Source organism: Erythrolamprus reginae, chromosome 8 (genome assembly GCF_031021105.1).
Source record: "Erythrolamprus reginae isolate rEryReg1 chromosome 8, rEryReg1.hap1, whole genome shotgun sequence".
In the NCBI taxonomy this organism is placed as follows: Eukaryota; Metazoa; Chordata; class Lepidosauria; order Squamata; family Dipsadidae; genus Erythrolamprus; species Erythrolamprus reginae.
Genome location: NC_091957.1, coordinates 20,118,515 through 20,132,421, shown reverse-complemented (window position 1 = coordinate 20,132,421; position 13,907 = coordinate 20,118,515). Strand labels below are relative to the sequence as shown.

General features: G+C 42.5%; 2 protein-coding genes across 2 annotated transcripts in view; both read right to left on the bottom strand.

The window, feature by feature from the left end:
- The window catches only part of SSU72 (SSU72 homolog, RNA polymerase II CTD phosphatase), a 49,195-nt gene extending 38,437 nt beyond the window's left edge, over nt 1–10,758 (bottom strand). The window contains exon 1 of the mRNA XM_070759191.1: nt 10,494–10,758. Coding sequence (XP_070615292.1) covers nt 10,494–10,573 — 80 coding nt within the window. The 5' untranslated portion in view covers nt 10,574–10,758. The remainder of the gene's footprint in view (nt 1–10,493) is intronic.
- Nucleotides 10,759–12,736: 1,978 nt separating this feature from the next.
- LOC139170753 (actin-related protein T2-like) lies at nt 12,737–13,837 on the bottom strand. The gene has a single exon (XM_070758249.1). The coding sequence runs from the start codon at nt 13,835–13,837 to the stop codon at nt 12,737–12,739; it is 1,101 nt and encodes a 366-aa protein (XP_070614350.1).
- Nucleotides 13,838–13,907: the final 70 nt, after the last annotated feature.

Genomic DNA, 13,907 nt, shown 5'->3' with positions numbered 1-13,907 from the left:
ATTGAAAACGTTGTAGGGACGTGGTGTCCTTTCTTGTAAATTGCAGCTAGGAAACAGCGTAGCTTCCCTAAAACCTGTGATGTGTGAATAACCAGAATGACCTATATACCCTTTATTTCTCTGCCAAAACATAATCTGGTGAGTAAGGCGTGTTTGGTTTCAAAATTTGAAGAGTTTGAGCATTTGAAAAACCAGCCTCTCCACAACTTCCAGAATCTATTTCATAATGTATTTCAAACATTTTAATATGTTTTATCAGGTTCAGGCCAGAAACTTGATTAACCACTTAAAGCTCAACATTTGGAAACTTCGGATCGTGCAGAATGCAGCTGCGAGAGCAATCATGGGCTTTTCCAAATATGCCCATGTTACACCAACCACAGTCTGCATTGGTTGCCGATCAGTTTCCGGTCACAATTCAAAGTGTTGGTTATGACCTATAAAGCCCTTCATGGCACCGGACCAGACTATCTCAGGGACCGCGTTCTGCTGCACGAATCCCAGCGACCAGTTAGGTACCACAGAGTGGGTCTTCTCCGGGTCCCGTCAACTAAACAATGTCGCTTGGCAGGACCCAGGGGAAGAGCCTTCTCTTTGGCGGCCCCGGTCCTCTGGAACCAACTCCCCCCAGAGATTAGAATTGCCCCCACCCTCCTTGCCTTTCGTAAGCTACTTAAAACCCACCTCTGCCGCCAGGCATGGGGGAATTGAGATACTCTTTCCCCCTAGGCCTTTACAATTTTATGCATGGTATGTCTGTATGTATGTTTGGTTTTTATAATGGGTTTTGAATTGTTTTTAGTATTGGATTATTATTATATGCTGTCTTATTATTGCTGTTAGCCGCCCCGAGTCTCCGGAGAGGGGCGGCATACAAATCAAATAAAAAAATCAATAAATAAAGCCTGTTGAGTTACACAAGTGTAATCTGCTCATAAACACATGTATTACAGGTTATCCTTGACTGAGAACCCCAGTGGAGCCCAGAGTTTATACTGCTAAGTGGGACATTTGCTAACTGAGCTTTGTTCCATTTTGCCCCCTTTCTTGCCAGTTTTAAGTTAGGGTTACTAACTTAACAACTGCAGTTGATTCACTTTGACAATGGGTCAAAGTGAATCACTGGAGTTGTTAAGTTAGTAACACGGTAGCCATTAAGTGAAGCTGGCTTCCCCATTGATTTTGCTAGTCAGGTGGTTGCAAAAGGGGATCACATGACCCTGGGCCACTGCAATGGTCGTAAATGTAAGTCAGTTGCCAAGCCAATGATGGTTTTTGGATCACGTGACCAGGGGGACACTTCCAACGGTCGTAAGTGTGAGAAATGGTCATGTCACTTTTTTTCCCCACAGCCGTTGAAACTTCAAAGTAAATGAACTGCTGTAAATCAAGAACTGCTTATATGGGTGTTTTTCAATGTAAGTATGCGTGCATTTGCTTATAGTTGAGATTTTTCAAAGCTTGCTTTGATGAAGAGAATTTCCCCCCAAAGTATAATAAAGGGGAAGCCTCCATTGCGGTGTCTGAAATAGTTTGGGGTCTTATCAGTTCAGCATCCACGATAGGAGTCCCCAAACTTGGCAACTCTCTCTCTCTTTCTTTATCTTTCTCTCTCTTCCCCTATCTTCCTTCTTTCTTTTTCTTTCTCTCTCCCCCTCTCTTTCTCTTTCTTTCTCCCCCCCCATTCTTCCCCTTTCTCTTTCTTTTTTTCCTCTCTCTCCCCCTCTTCTCCCCTCTCTTTCTCTCTCTCTCTCTCACACACATACACACACACATACTCACACATGCTGGTAGAATATGAAGAAAAGGGTATGATTTCCGAATTAGTTAAGGAACCTTTTTTTCCAATTCTCTGCTAATATATTGAAAGTATTACTGCCCTCAAAGTAATTGTGCCAGCCTGATCAGAAAGTTTAACCTAAAGGCAGCATTTAAAGAACACTAGGAGGGAAGGAGGGAGGGGGGGAAGGGAAGGAAGTTATTTCCTGAACAAGTAGCCGAATGTTCTCAAACTGGAAAAACAACCTATTATTATTATTCACAAAAAAACCAGTAATACACAGCAAACAAGATTGATATGCTGGATTTCGTATCACAATATCACAAGTTGAACACTTCCCAAGCATCTAGGGCTGTATGATGTATTTTTTTGTATGATGCGTGCAGATTTATTATTTTTATTATTATTACATTACATTTTATTATTATTTTTATTATTATTATAAAATGGAGCTTTCTCTTAAGAAAGACATGGAATATTTGGCAAAAGTTAAAAGCCACCTCTGCGAGGCGGGAAATATACAAGTAAGTCCTCGACCTATGACAGTTCCTTCAGCGACTATGTAAAGCAGGGGTAGGCAAAGTTGGCTCTTTTATGATATGTGGACTTCAACTCCCAGAATTCCTGAGCTAGCATGATTGGCTCAGGAATTTTGGGAGTTGAAGTTCACATGTCATAAAAGAGCCAACTTTTCCTACCCCTGGTGTAAAGTTACAACTGCACTGGAAAAAAAAAAGCGACATGACCAATTTTCCACACTCCTGACCACTGCAGCATCTCCATGGCCATGTGAACAGAATTCAGACGCTTGGCAAATGATTCATATTCATGATGGTTGCATTTTCTGGTGTGTGTGACGCAATCTCCTTTTGCAACAAGCAAAGTCAAGGAGGAAGCCCGTTCATTTAACAACCTATGTGACTAACTTTAAGTGCATTGATTCACTGAGCAAGCTTGGCGAGGGAGGTTGTCAAATGGGGCAAAGTGCATTTATCAAATGTCTCACTTAGCGACAGCTGCGGTCGTAAGCCGAGGACCAGTCTATTTTCTGCTTTTCTCATTAGGTCAGGAATGAGGCAGACGGCTCTTTGTGTGAGCTGTTGAATGGTTAGCAATATTGTTAAACGTTTACAAGGACGGACGGAGACAGTTCCTAGATACAAAACTAGAATTAACTGCTCTTTAAATAATGTCAGGAACCCAACTTCCCGACAAGGGAATTCACTGGGAAAACAGTTGTCAGCTGATAACGATTAACAAGCAGGCAGGGACAATCTGCTTTTTCTTGAGCCAAGCACTCACTGGCCCCAGTTTCAATTTAAGACCTCACCCAGAAACGGAGTTAATGACTGCCTTTGATGGTGGAAACCAGTTAAAGGAGACCAATCATCAGCCCTGCAGCTAAGGAAGGGCCAATCCTGCAATATCCCGATGAATCAGCCATTTTTCTCAAGGTATGATGGGATAACTTATTTTATTTTTTGAATTTACAGGCCAGTCCTTCTCCTAGCGGACTCAGGGCGGCTTGCAGCAGTAAAATAGTAACAATGGTCCCTCGATTTTCGCGGGTTCGAACTTCGCGAAACGGCTATACCACGGTTTTTCAAAAATATTAATTAAAAAATACTTTGCTGTTTTTTTCCCTATACCACGATTTTTCCTGCCCGATGACATCATATGTCACCGCCAAACTTTCGTCCGCCTTTAATAAATATTTTTGTAAATAAACTTTAATAAATAAACATGGTGAGTAATAATCTAAATGGTTGCTAAGGGAATGAGAAATTGCAGTTTAGGGGTTTAAAGTGTTAAGGGAAGGCTTGTGATATTGTTCATAGCCAAAAATAGTGTATTTACTTCCGCATCTCTACTTCGCGGAAATTCGACTTTCGCGGGCGGTCTCGGAACGCATCCCCCGCGAAAATCGAGGGAACACTGTACTCCAATACTTAGAATAAAAACAAGTAAAAAATAAAAGCATGGCTAGTTTAATGAAAAGAAGGACCAGAGGAGACATGATATCAGCTTTCCAGTATCTCAAGGGTTGCCACAAAAGAAGAGGGAGTCAAGCTATTCTCCAAAGCATCTGAGGCTAGAACAAGCCTCAGATGCTTTGAGAGAAGCAACTTGGAACTAAGGTGAAATTTCTTGACAGTTAGAACAATTAATCCATGGAACTGCTTGCCTCCAGAAGTTGTGAATGCTCCAACACTGGAAGTTTTTAAGACGATGTTGGATAACCATCTGTCTGAAGTAGTATAGGCTTTCCTGCCTAGGCAGGGGGCTGGACTAGAAGACCTCCAAGGTCCCTTCCAACTCTGTTGTTACTGTTATCTCTCATTCGTACTAAAGGCCAGAGCGGAAACTCACTGCCCCAAGCCCGCTGGCATAAGTGTGTTTTCAATGCTTTTCAGAAGGCAAGGAGTGTGTTTTCAATGCTTTTCAGAAGGCAAGGAGAGTGGGGGCACTACGAATCTCTGGGGGGGGGGGACTTGGTTCCAGAGGACCGGGGCCCAACAGAGAAGGCTCTTCCCCGTGGTCATGCCAGCTAGCATTGCTTTGCCAATGGGACCTGGAGAAGGCTGACTCTGTGCAACTTAATCGGTCACTGTGAGGCAGAAGACGGTCCCATAGATAGTGGCTTGTTACAGAGAATAACTAACAGGAATCTCATTCCATCCCTTGGACTTTTGATACAAGCATTTATAGAGCCGGGGTGTTGCAGCAGGTAGAGTGCTGTACTGCAGGCCACTGAAGCTGACTGTTGATCTGTAGGTCAGCGGTTCAAATCTCATCACCGGCTCAAGGTTGACTCAGCTTTCCATCCTTCCGAGGTGGGTAATATGGGGGCCCGGATTGTTGGGGCAATACCCTAGCTCCATTAAAAAGTGCTATTGCTAACATGTTGTAAGCCGCCCTGAGTCTAAGGAGAAGGGCAGCATAAAATTTGAATGAATAAAATAAATACATTTGAGAGAAGGTCTCATCATCGTCCCATCGTCTTGAATTTCTCTTGGATTGTCATTCCAAAAGGAATTGGAGGAGACTAAAAGGTTTGACGTGTGTCTCTCAAAACCCTGGCGAACACTTCAGATGCTGGGCAGGACACGCAGTGGTCTACTCATAACAGGCCCAAAATCGAATCTATGTGAAGGGGAAGGATTTCTAGAGGAACGGGCAACTCATCTCTGAAGCAGACTGCCCTGCTCAGTTTGAATCAATCAGAAGCAGGGATTCTGTAGAAGAGCTTTAGGAAAAGCAAACCTAACAATTTTATTTATTTATTTATTTATTTATTAAATTTGTATGCCGCCCCTCTCCGTAGATCCTCATCCTCATCTTTGTTTAACTACCCCATAATTCCTTGCGGGGTGGAGATTGGGCAACTGAATGGCACTAGCAGTGTGTTTACTGGCCGGATGCCCTTTCTGTTGCCAATGAGATTTGTTTAGCAGATATATTCTCATTGTGCCCAGAGAGACAAATATCTGCCTCTGCCTAGAACCGAACTCACAGCCTCCTGATAGTGAGGCGAGAGATCCCCCTCTAGGCCCGCCGTACCACTCAAAACAGTTTCTGCCCACCCGCCCACCAAAATATAGTGTCGCTGTTCAGAAGCAATTGTTCTGCCGTTTCAAATCATTTAACCAAACCTAACATTAAGCCAGGGTGTTAGATCAGCTTTTTCCAACAGGGCAGCTTCCCTTCCAGATTGCTGAGATTTTAATTTTATCTATTGTTCTTTTTTTTGTAATGTAAAACTGTTATTTTAGATTTTAATTATTAGATTTGTTACCATGTATTGTTTTTATCACTGTTGTGAGCCGCCCCAAGTCTACGGAGAGGGGCGGCATACAAATCTAAATAATAATAATAATAATAATAATAATAATAATAATAATAATACCCCCGGCAGGGAGTAATGAAAGACTGTAGCCCAACACATCTGGAAAGGGAAATATACTGCTCAAAAAAATAAAGGGAACACTCCAACAAAACAATATAACTCCAAGTAAATCAAACTTCTGTGAAATCAAACTGTCCACTTAGGAAGCAACACTGATTGACCATCAATTTCTCATGCTGTTGTGCACATTCAACTTTGTACAGAACAAGTATTCAATGAGAATATTTCATTCATTCAGATCTAGGATGTGTTCTTTGAGTGTTCCCTTTATTTTTTTGAGCAGTGTATTTGAAAGGGGCTAATACCGATCCCTGTTCCTTCATTGCATGTTTTCATGTTAAGCAGTGAATCATTACTTTTGGATCAGCCAGGGATGTAAATTCAAAAATAAACTCCAAGTTTTCATCATAAAATGTCCCAAAGCAGATAGACTTGGCCTCTGAATTGTAAATTTCCTAATCTCTCCTTATTTTTCTCAATCTTACCGCACGTCACTTGATTACGATCACATATCAAAGCAATGTAATGAAGCGAATATGAGAATAACAGCAATAGATGACTTCGGGGAAAATAATTTCCTTGCTGAGAGCTCCTTCATCCGACACGCACGCATACATTCCACGTGATCTGCGCTTCCTGCTGGCATTTATTCAAAAATATAATTGCACATTATATCATCTACAGCTATTTTACTGGCAGCTTCACTGTAAATCTGCAGTGACAAATCGGCCCCCAGGCGCCTTTACTTATGCGTTATACTCAGGAGTTCTAATGGATCCTTCCGCCTGGGAAACAGATTTTTGCTGACTGTAAGGCTGCATTTTCGGAGGAGGAAAAAAAGGGAAGAGGCTCTTGATGAATCAAAACAAAAAAAAGGGAGCAACAAATTAGGTTATAGATCCTGGGTTCAAAGGCTGGCACCCAAATATGCAACAAACCAGCTGCAAAATTATGTAATGTCAACCAAGCTGCCTGGTTGTTTTCAGTGATTCACATTGCAGAGATGCCAAGCTTTAAGCCCAGAACTTGTAAAACCGCCAATCTGTTAATTATAAAATCCGACTTGGAGAAGCTCAGGCACAATGCTACCTCTCTTAAAACAGGAAAAGCTAAATGGTCTGTAGATTACCACCTACGAGTCTTTCTCTCACAGTCCTAACTTAGAAGCTGGCTCTGGGTAGATTGAGAAGATTGGAAAACAAGCGATCGCCGTTGCTTAAGCAAGCGTGTTTAGCTTTCTAGTCAGCTATGCCCCTTCTACAAACTACAGGCGGTTCTTAACTTAGAGTCATAATGGAAGCCAACATTTCTGTCACTATGTTGAACCTTGCCCCATTTCACCACTTTTCTCCCCACAGTTGTTAAGTGAATCACTGTTGTTAAATTAGCTGAGTGGTTGTTATGTGAGACTGGCTTTCCCACTGACTTTGCTTTGCTTCTAAAAGAAGTGGGGTCACTTGATCATATATTGATAATAAATATGAATCATAAATATGAGTCAGCTGACAAACTTTTTAATTTTGATCACATGACCATGGAGGTCCCACAACGGTTATAAGTGTGAAAAACAGTTGTAAGTCGTTGTAAACCGTTGTAACTTTGAACAGTCACTAAAAATAACTGTTGTACGCTGAGGACTATTTATACTCCATTCTATCCCTCAGACCCTTCATTTTTCCTCTTCCAACTAAACCCAGCATTGCAATCACAGGCCCCATCTGTATGGATGTCAATAGAAGAGAATTATTTGCAGCTCAGGATTGAAGGGTGGGTGCTGGGTAGGTAACATCCAAATATCCAAACGAACAACCAAACTCAGACAGCATTGAGGACTCTGTAGTCTTTACTGAATTAGCAATAGGAATAGCATTTAGACTTATATACCGCTTCATAGAGCTTTTTACAGACCTCTCTAAGCGGTTTACAGAATCAGCCTCTTGCCCCCAACAATCTGGGTCCTCATTTCACCCACCTCGGAAGGATGGAAGGCTAAGTCAACCTTGAGCCTATGGTGAGATCTGAACTGGTGAACTAAAGTTAGCAGTTAGCTAAAGTAGCCTGCAGGGCTGCACTCTCTAACCACTGCGCCACCCCGCCTTTCCCCTCCCCTGAACAGTTTGGAATTTCAAGAGCCTAAAGTGCTTGCCACCCCCATTTCTTCTCAGTGACTTGGTTTAAATTGTGGTTAGCATATATTTCAAGCTCTCTTGTAAAGGAAATGGTGCACAGGAAGCCTTCTGAACAACATTGAAGCAAACACAATGTTAAAACATTATTGAGTAACTCTGTCAGAAGGGAGAGGCTGAGCAAAGAACACGATGGCCCTAGATATGAATCTGAAAAGGAAAGAACTACAAATTCTATGAAGGAAGTGGTATTTAAATTACAACAGGGTGCCTGTAAATCGGCATTTACATGGTGGAGCTGCGGGGTGGGGAGTGGAAGACTGAAAGAAACCTGGCAAGGATTTTAAAAATGTACCTTTCTACTCCCTGAACATACCAGCTGAAAAGGTTTTTTTAAAAATCTGTCTCTCTCTTCTAATGAACTTTAAAGGAGGGCAAGATAAAATTGCCACAATCATTCTGTCATGCTAGAGGAAGCTCCACCCCAAAACTGAACAGCCATTACACGTCAGGAAGTGGTTTCTTTTTAAAAGAGGCACTGAACAACGCCTTAGGAAAGTTCTTCTGGAAAGCAAGCATAAACTGACAGCAAGGTATAGTTTTCTTCTCCCACCATCTCTCAAGTATCTAGAACAGTTCTCACTGTAGACTATTGTTAACACTACTGTTCTAGGCAGCACTGGATGATGGAAGGTGTAGCAACAGATCTAGAAGTGTGGAATTTCAGGAAACACAGGGATAAAGGAGGTTGTAGCAGTGTCTAGACATTTGTGGCTGATCGCAGAAACCAAAGCAGAGTCAGATCAGGTTATTATCTGGAGGAGAGGCCACCAGGAAATGTAAATCAGAAACACCTTTGGGGGGGGAGTGAATTTCTATAAATGGATATGTCTGTGTAACCACCAAAATCTAAATTCAAATCCAGGGAGTCTTACCTTTGTCCCATCCAGGTAGCAGCATTTAACTTAACTCCACAAAGGGGAGGAGGGGGGTTGTCAGCCCCTGAATGGCTTATTAATTCAGAGTCTTGATTAGGGAGTTAAAACACACCACAGGAAGAAGGTATAGTGGCCATCCCTCTCTGTATTGTTGCCATAAATGAAGCAAATTAGGCAGAACCCAGCTGGAGTTGAGTTTGCCTTGTTGTTATACCCACTCTCTTTGAATTAGGGAATTTCCCTAATCCAAACACCAAAGAGGAAATGGAGATGTGAATCAGAAGCATCTGATGTACCAAAAAGGTTGTTGGGTGAGTGCATTTCAGGAAGGGGGGGGGGGAATCTTCATTTATCCAGAGGCAGCTAGTTAAGCATAAGAAATGCAGCCCCAATACATAATGGATGATTTCAGGCCAGGGACTCTTACAAACTTGGCTATCTCATAGCGTTGTTGTTGGGGAGGGGGGAGACAAAATAAGAAGAGCGGGCATCTATACACACCACATTTAACTCCTAAGGCAATAGGGGCTACATAATTTTAATTGATTTAATTATTAGAATTCTAGGGATTAGAATTATTAGAACAAATCAAAATCAATGATTAGAATTCCAATATTAGAATGAATCATAATCAATGATTAGAATTCTAATATATATTTTAGAATTCCAATAGTTAGAATCTTAATTATTAAAACGAATCTGAATCAATTACTAGAATTCTAATATATTTATTAGAATTCTAATTGCTAGGATACTAATAATTAGAATCCTAATAAATTAGAATGAATCAGAGTCAATTATTCAAATTCTAATATATTTGTTGGACTTCCAATTGCTAGAATTCTAACTATTAGAATCCTAATAAATTATTAGAATGAATCAGAATCAATGATTAGAATTCTAATATATTTTAGAATTCCAATTGTTAAAATTCTAATAATTAGAATCCCAATAAATTATTAGAACAAATCTAATGAATCTAACAGAGACCTAATAAATATATTAGGATTATAATAATAGATTCTATTATTATAATAACCCTAATGTATTTATTAGATTTCTAACATTTATTAGAATTGATATATTCATTCGATTTCTGTTAGGATTCTAATAATTAGAACCCGAATAAATTATTAGAACAAATCGGAATCAATTATTAGAATTCTAATATATTTATTAGATTTTTAATTGCTAGGATTCTAACAATTAGAACCCTAATAAATTATTAGAACGAATCAGAATTCCAATTTATTAGAATTCTAACTGCTAGAATTCTAATTAGAACCCCAATAAATTACTAGAACGAATCCGAATCGATTATTCGAATTCTAATACATTTATTAGAATTCCAATAGTTAGAATTCTAATTGTCAGAACTGTAATAAATGCACAATTCTACTAAATCATCGGGGGTGGGGGAAGCGTTCTTAGACAGGCAGGCAAGAGGATGCAAATATTTGGGGTTATGACTCAAAACCTTCCTTGCCGGCTGCTCTTTTTAAAAAAAATTAAATAAAAAGGAATAAAAATAAAAATTCTATAGAGAAATCCCTCTTCCTGCCGGCACGAAGGGGGAAGAATATCCCCTCAGCTTCAGTGTGTTTAAATGGCGTCGTTATTTTTAGGGAGAAGCCGGTGACGACGATGGGGGGGAGGCCCTCTCCCTCCCTGCCCGATTCAACCCCGCCCGCGCCCCCTTTTTCCTCGAGGGGTCGTCGAAAGGTGGGCAGGCCTGGCGTTACCTGAGGATATTGTGGGCCTCCATGCTGCGGTTTTGGTTACTGGAGCAAACCACAGCCACTCGGAGCGGCGAGGAGGGCATGGCTGGCTGGCGGGGCGCTTCCCCGCCCCGGCAAGAGGTAGAGAGAGAGTAATAGGGGCTGTGGAGGGGTGTAGGCCCGGTCGAGGGCCCGCGGCGACGCTCCCGACGATGGCGGGGAAGAGGTGGCGGCGTCTCCTCCCGGTGGCTTCCTCCTTCTCCTTCGCGTCTCCCTCACATGAACAAAATGGCGGCCGCACACAGCGGAAGAGGCGGGGCCCGGGCGACGTGTCGGGGTTCTTCCACCGCCCCTTCGCTTCTGCTGTTCCGGCTTGCCAAACCATAAAGGGGGAAAGGGACAGAACGGCCGTCCAACCTCCCCTCACGTTTCGTTGGTTATAGTTCCGTGAGGTAAAAGTGTGAGTGGGTTTTTTTGTTTGTTTATTCCCCTTCCCCCCCTCCAGCCAAATCTGTGAGGAGAAACAGGAATAGGGGAGATAACTCCCATACTCGCCCTCTTTAAAAGCAGTTTCCGGCGCTCCATAAAAGGCAAAGGCCCGGAGGCGGGGAAACAGCGCCGACCTAATGGCCGCGGAAGCAGCTGTTGCACGCCGCGCCGTGGATTATCCGTTTAACCGCCGTCGTGTCGCTCGAGGCATCCTGGGATTTGTAGGCGAGCATGGAGCGTTCGGCCCCAAGCGGCCTTTGCGCCACTGGGAGGAAATACATTTCCCGTGAGCCCTTGCTGTTACCTCAGGCAAAGCAATGGAGTCTTGAAAGGCGGGGAGGAGGTTCCTGACGGGCTTTCGTTTCCAACAGGGCCTTCCAGAGGACCGGGACTACACCTCCCATATGCTGGCTAGGTATTCCCAGAGTTATGATCTCACGGGTCAGCTCTGAATCTGACTTCCCTTGAGTACAATGAGGCTGCATTCACATAAGACGCTTGTCCCAGTCATGAAAATCAACCCGCTTTCTACTTTTGGGACAATTAAGCGGCCGATCAGCTTATCCATATTTATATTTTACATCATGTTAAAACGTAGGAGTGATGTGGTGGCCCACCTCTCTTTCTTTCTACCTCCTTTTCTCCCTCCCTCTCTCTGCACAGTGAGAATACATCTGCTGAACAAAGCTCTGCAATGGTAACAAGAAGGGCAGTGGGCCAATAAACACTCAGCTCCATTCAGTTGCCCAGGACTCTACCTTGCTTTTTAAAAAAAGACTCAAATTCAATCTTGACTAAAACTAGCATGTTGTGTGAATGCCATTATTAGGAGTTAATGTCGAATATCTTCAGGGTGTCCAGCAAACCTGGGAAATCAGGGAATTATCAGGGAAATTGGCGGTTTGGGAACAATCAGGGAATTTGTGGGGGAAAATGGAATAAATCGGGGGGGGGGACTATTAAAATGTTTAAAAGTCGGGGGGAAATCATGTAAAATCATGCTGCCTGGCAGAGTCAAGCAAAAACGAGCATAACTGGCAACAACTTGCTTCCTCAGCTACCAATATTTCAGCACGGCTTAGCCATTTGGTATGACGTCTTCTACGACCACACCTTAACTAGATCACAAGTTACAGGGAAATGTCAGAGAAATATCAGGGAATTTCAAAATGCTTTCCCCCTGGACATCCTGATCTTGTTTCTATGCACCGTCTACCTGGACAATATAGGTTGGTGTGCGCGCCTAGAGAAATGGTCTTCTTTCCTAGCAACTTAATTCCAAGATTTGTTAACATTTAGGCCCAAATGCACCCTTAATAACCAAATGAGAGATTTAACTGTGGTGCCTGTAATATAACTTTAACCGGCCCGTCAACTATAAAATCCTCCACTTGGAAAATTGCAAAAGCCAAAAAAAGGGTTTTTTAAAAAAACAAACAAACCAGGGTTAATCAGGCCCTTCTCCTTTCCTATCTTATGAATTTTTACTTTCCTCTTGGCAGGAAAAAAATTAGAAAATCTGGGAGAAGCCTGATTTTTTTTTTATCATACTCCCTATACTAAATGTAAACCACCTCTCTTCTCAAATGAGGCTAAACTGATGTATATAATCCGAATATGAAGACCTTGTCCAAAACCAAGAGACCTATTGCTCAACAGACTGTCCTTACACTTTTAATCATTGTAAGTCTGCCAAATCAGCTTTTAAAAATTTGCTTTTGGTTCCTTTAAACACTTTTTCCTATGTTTTCGTCAGCGGAATTTGATATCCCAGCTTCCTAAAAACACTTCCGGTGAATCCCAGCCACCCCAAATTCTTTGTAGTCCTCATGGGTAAACCACATTGGTTGGAAAGATACCAAGTTACTAATAATTGACGCACCCACCCAAGCTGCACAGGACCTTTCCGGGGGCGTTATGATCCGTATGGGAACCCCGTTTGGGACGTGATGCTCAATCTCTTTAAAAATTCTTTCATCCAAACCCCGGAAAAGAGATGACCCTCCTGAAAGGACCACATTTCCATATAAGGGAGCCCAAATGTCCCTGTCGCACTTCCGGATGCTCTTGGTGATCATAGTATGGATGCCTGGTGCCTCAACACCAATGGTCTTGGGTTTAAAAAGGATTTCTGGTGCTTGGCAGAGAGCCAGATGGATCTTGATGGTCTTCCCATCAGGCAGCTTCACGATCTCTTCCACTTTCTTCTGAGCTTCTCGTTTGGGATCCAAAGCCACGTAGCAAAATTTCTCTTTGATGTGCTTCAATACGGTTTTCTTGGCTCGGGTCACTAAACCGGGATTGTTCTCCATCAGGAGATTGGCAAAGTAGTCTGTCACGTCCCTTCCTGCCAGAGGGAGCCGGGATACCCCGTGAGGTAAGCAGTATCCGTCATAAATTGGGACAGCATGAGTCACTCCGTCTCCGCTATCCAGCACCAAACCAAGGGTACGAGCCGAAGTGTACAAAGCTAGTGTCGCTTGGATTGCGAGGTACAAAGCCGGAACCTTGAAGCTTTCAAACATGAGCTCTGTGATTTTTTCCCGATTATTCAGCGGATTTCTGGGGGGCTCTGAAAGAAACGCAGGCCTTGTGCTGGGCTTCACTTTAAGTTCATGTTCGTAGATATATCTCAGCAGCTTCTCCATATCATCCCAACAGGAAATAATCCCACGTTGAACAGGATAACTCAGCAAGATCCCTTTCTTGGCCACGGCTTCACCGCCAATGTAAATTTTCTCAGGTTTCTCTCTGAAGTGGCCAACCATGGATGGGACAATGGATTTTGGTTCAGTCTCACCAGAAAACCCAGCTTTGCAAGACCCAGATCCATTATCAATGATTACAGCTGGGGTTTGTAAGACTTCGACATTCAACATGGCTATGCCGTTGAAAGAGCCAAAATACTAGGATTTAGATCTGGTTTTTTTTCTTTCAGAATGACAGATA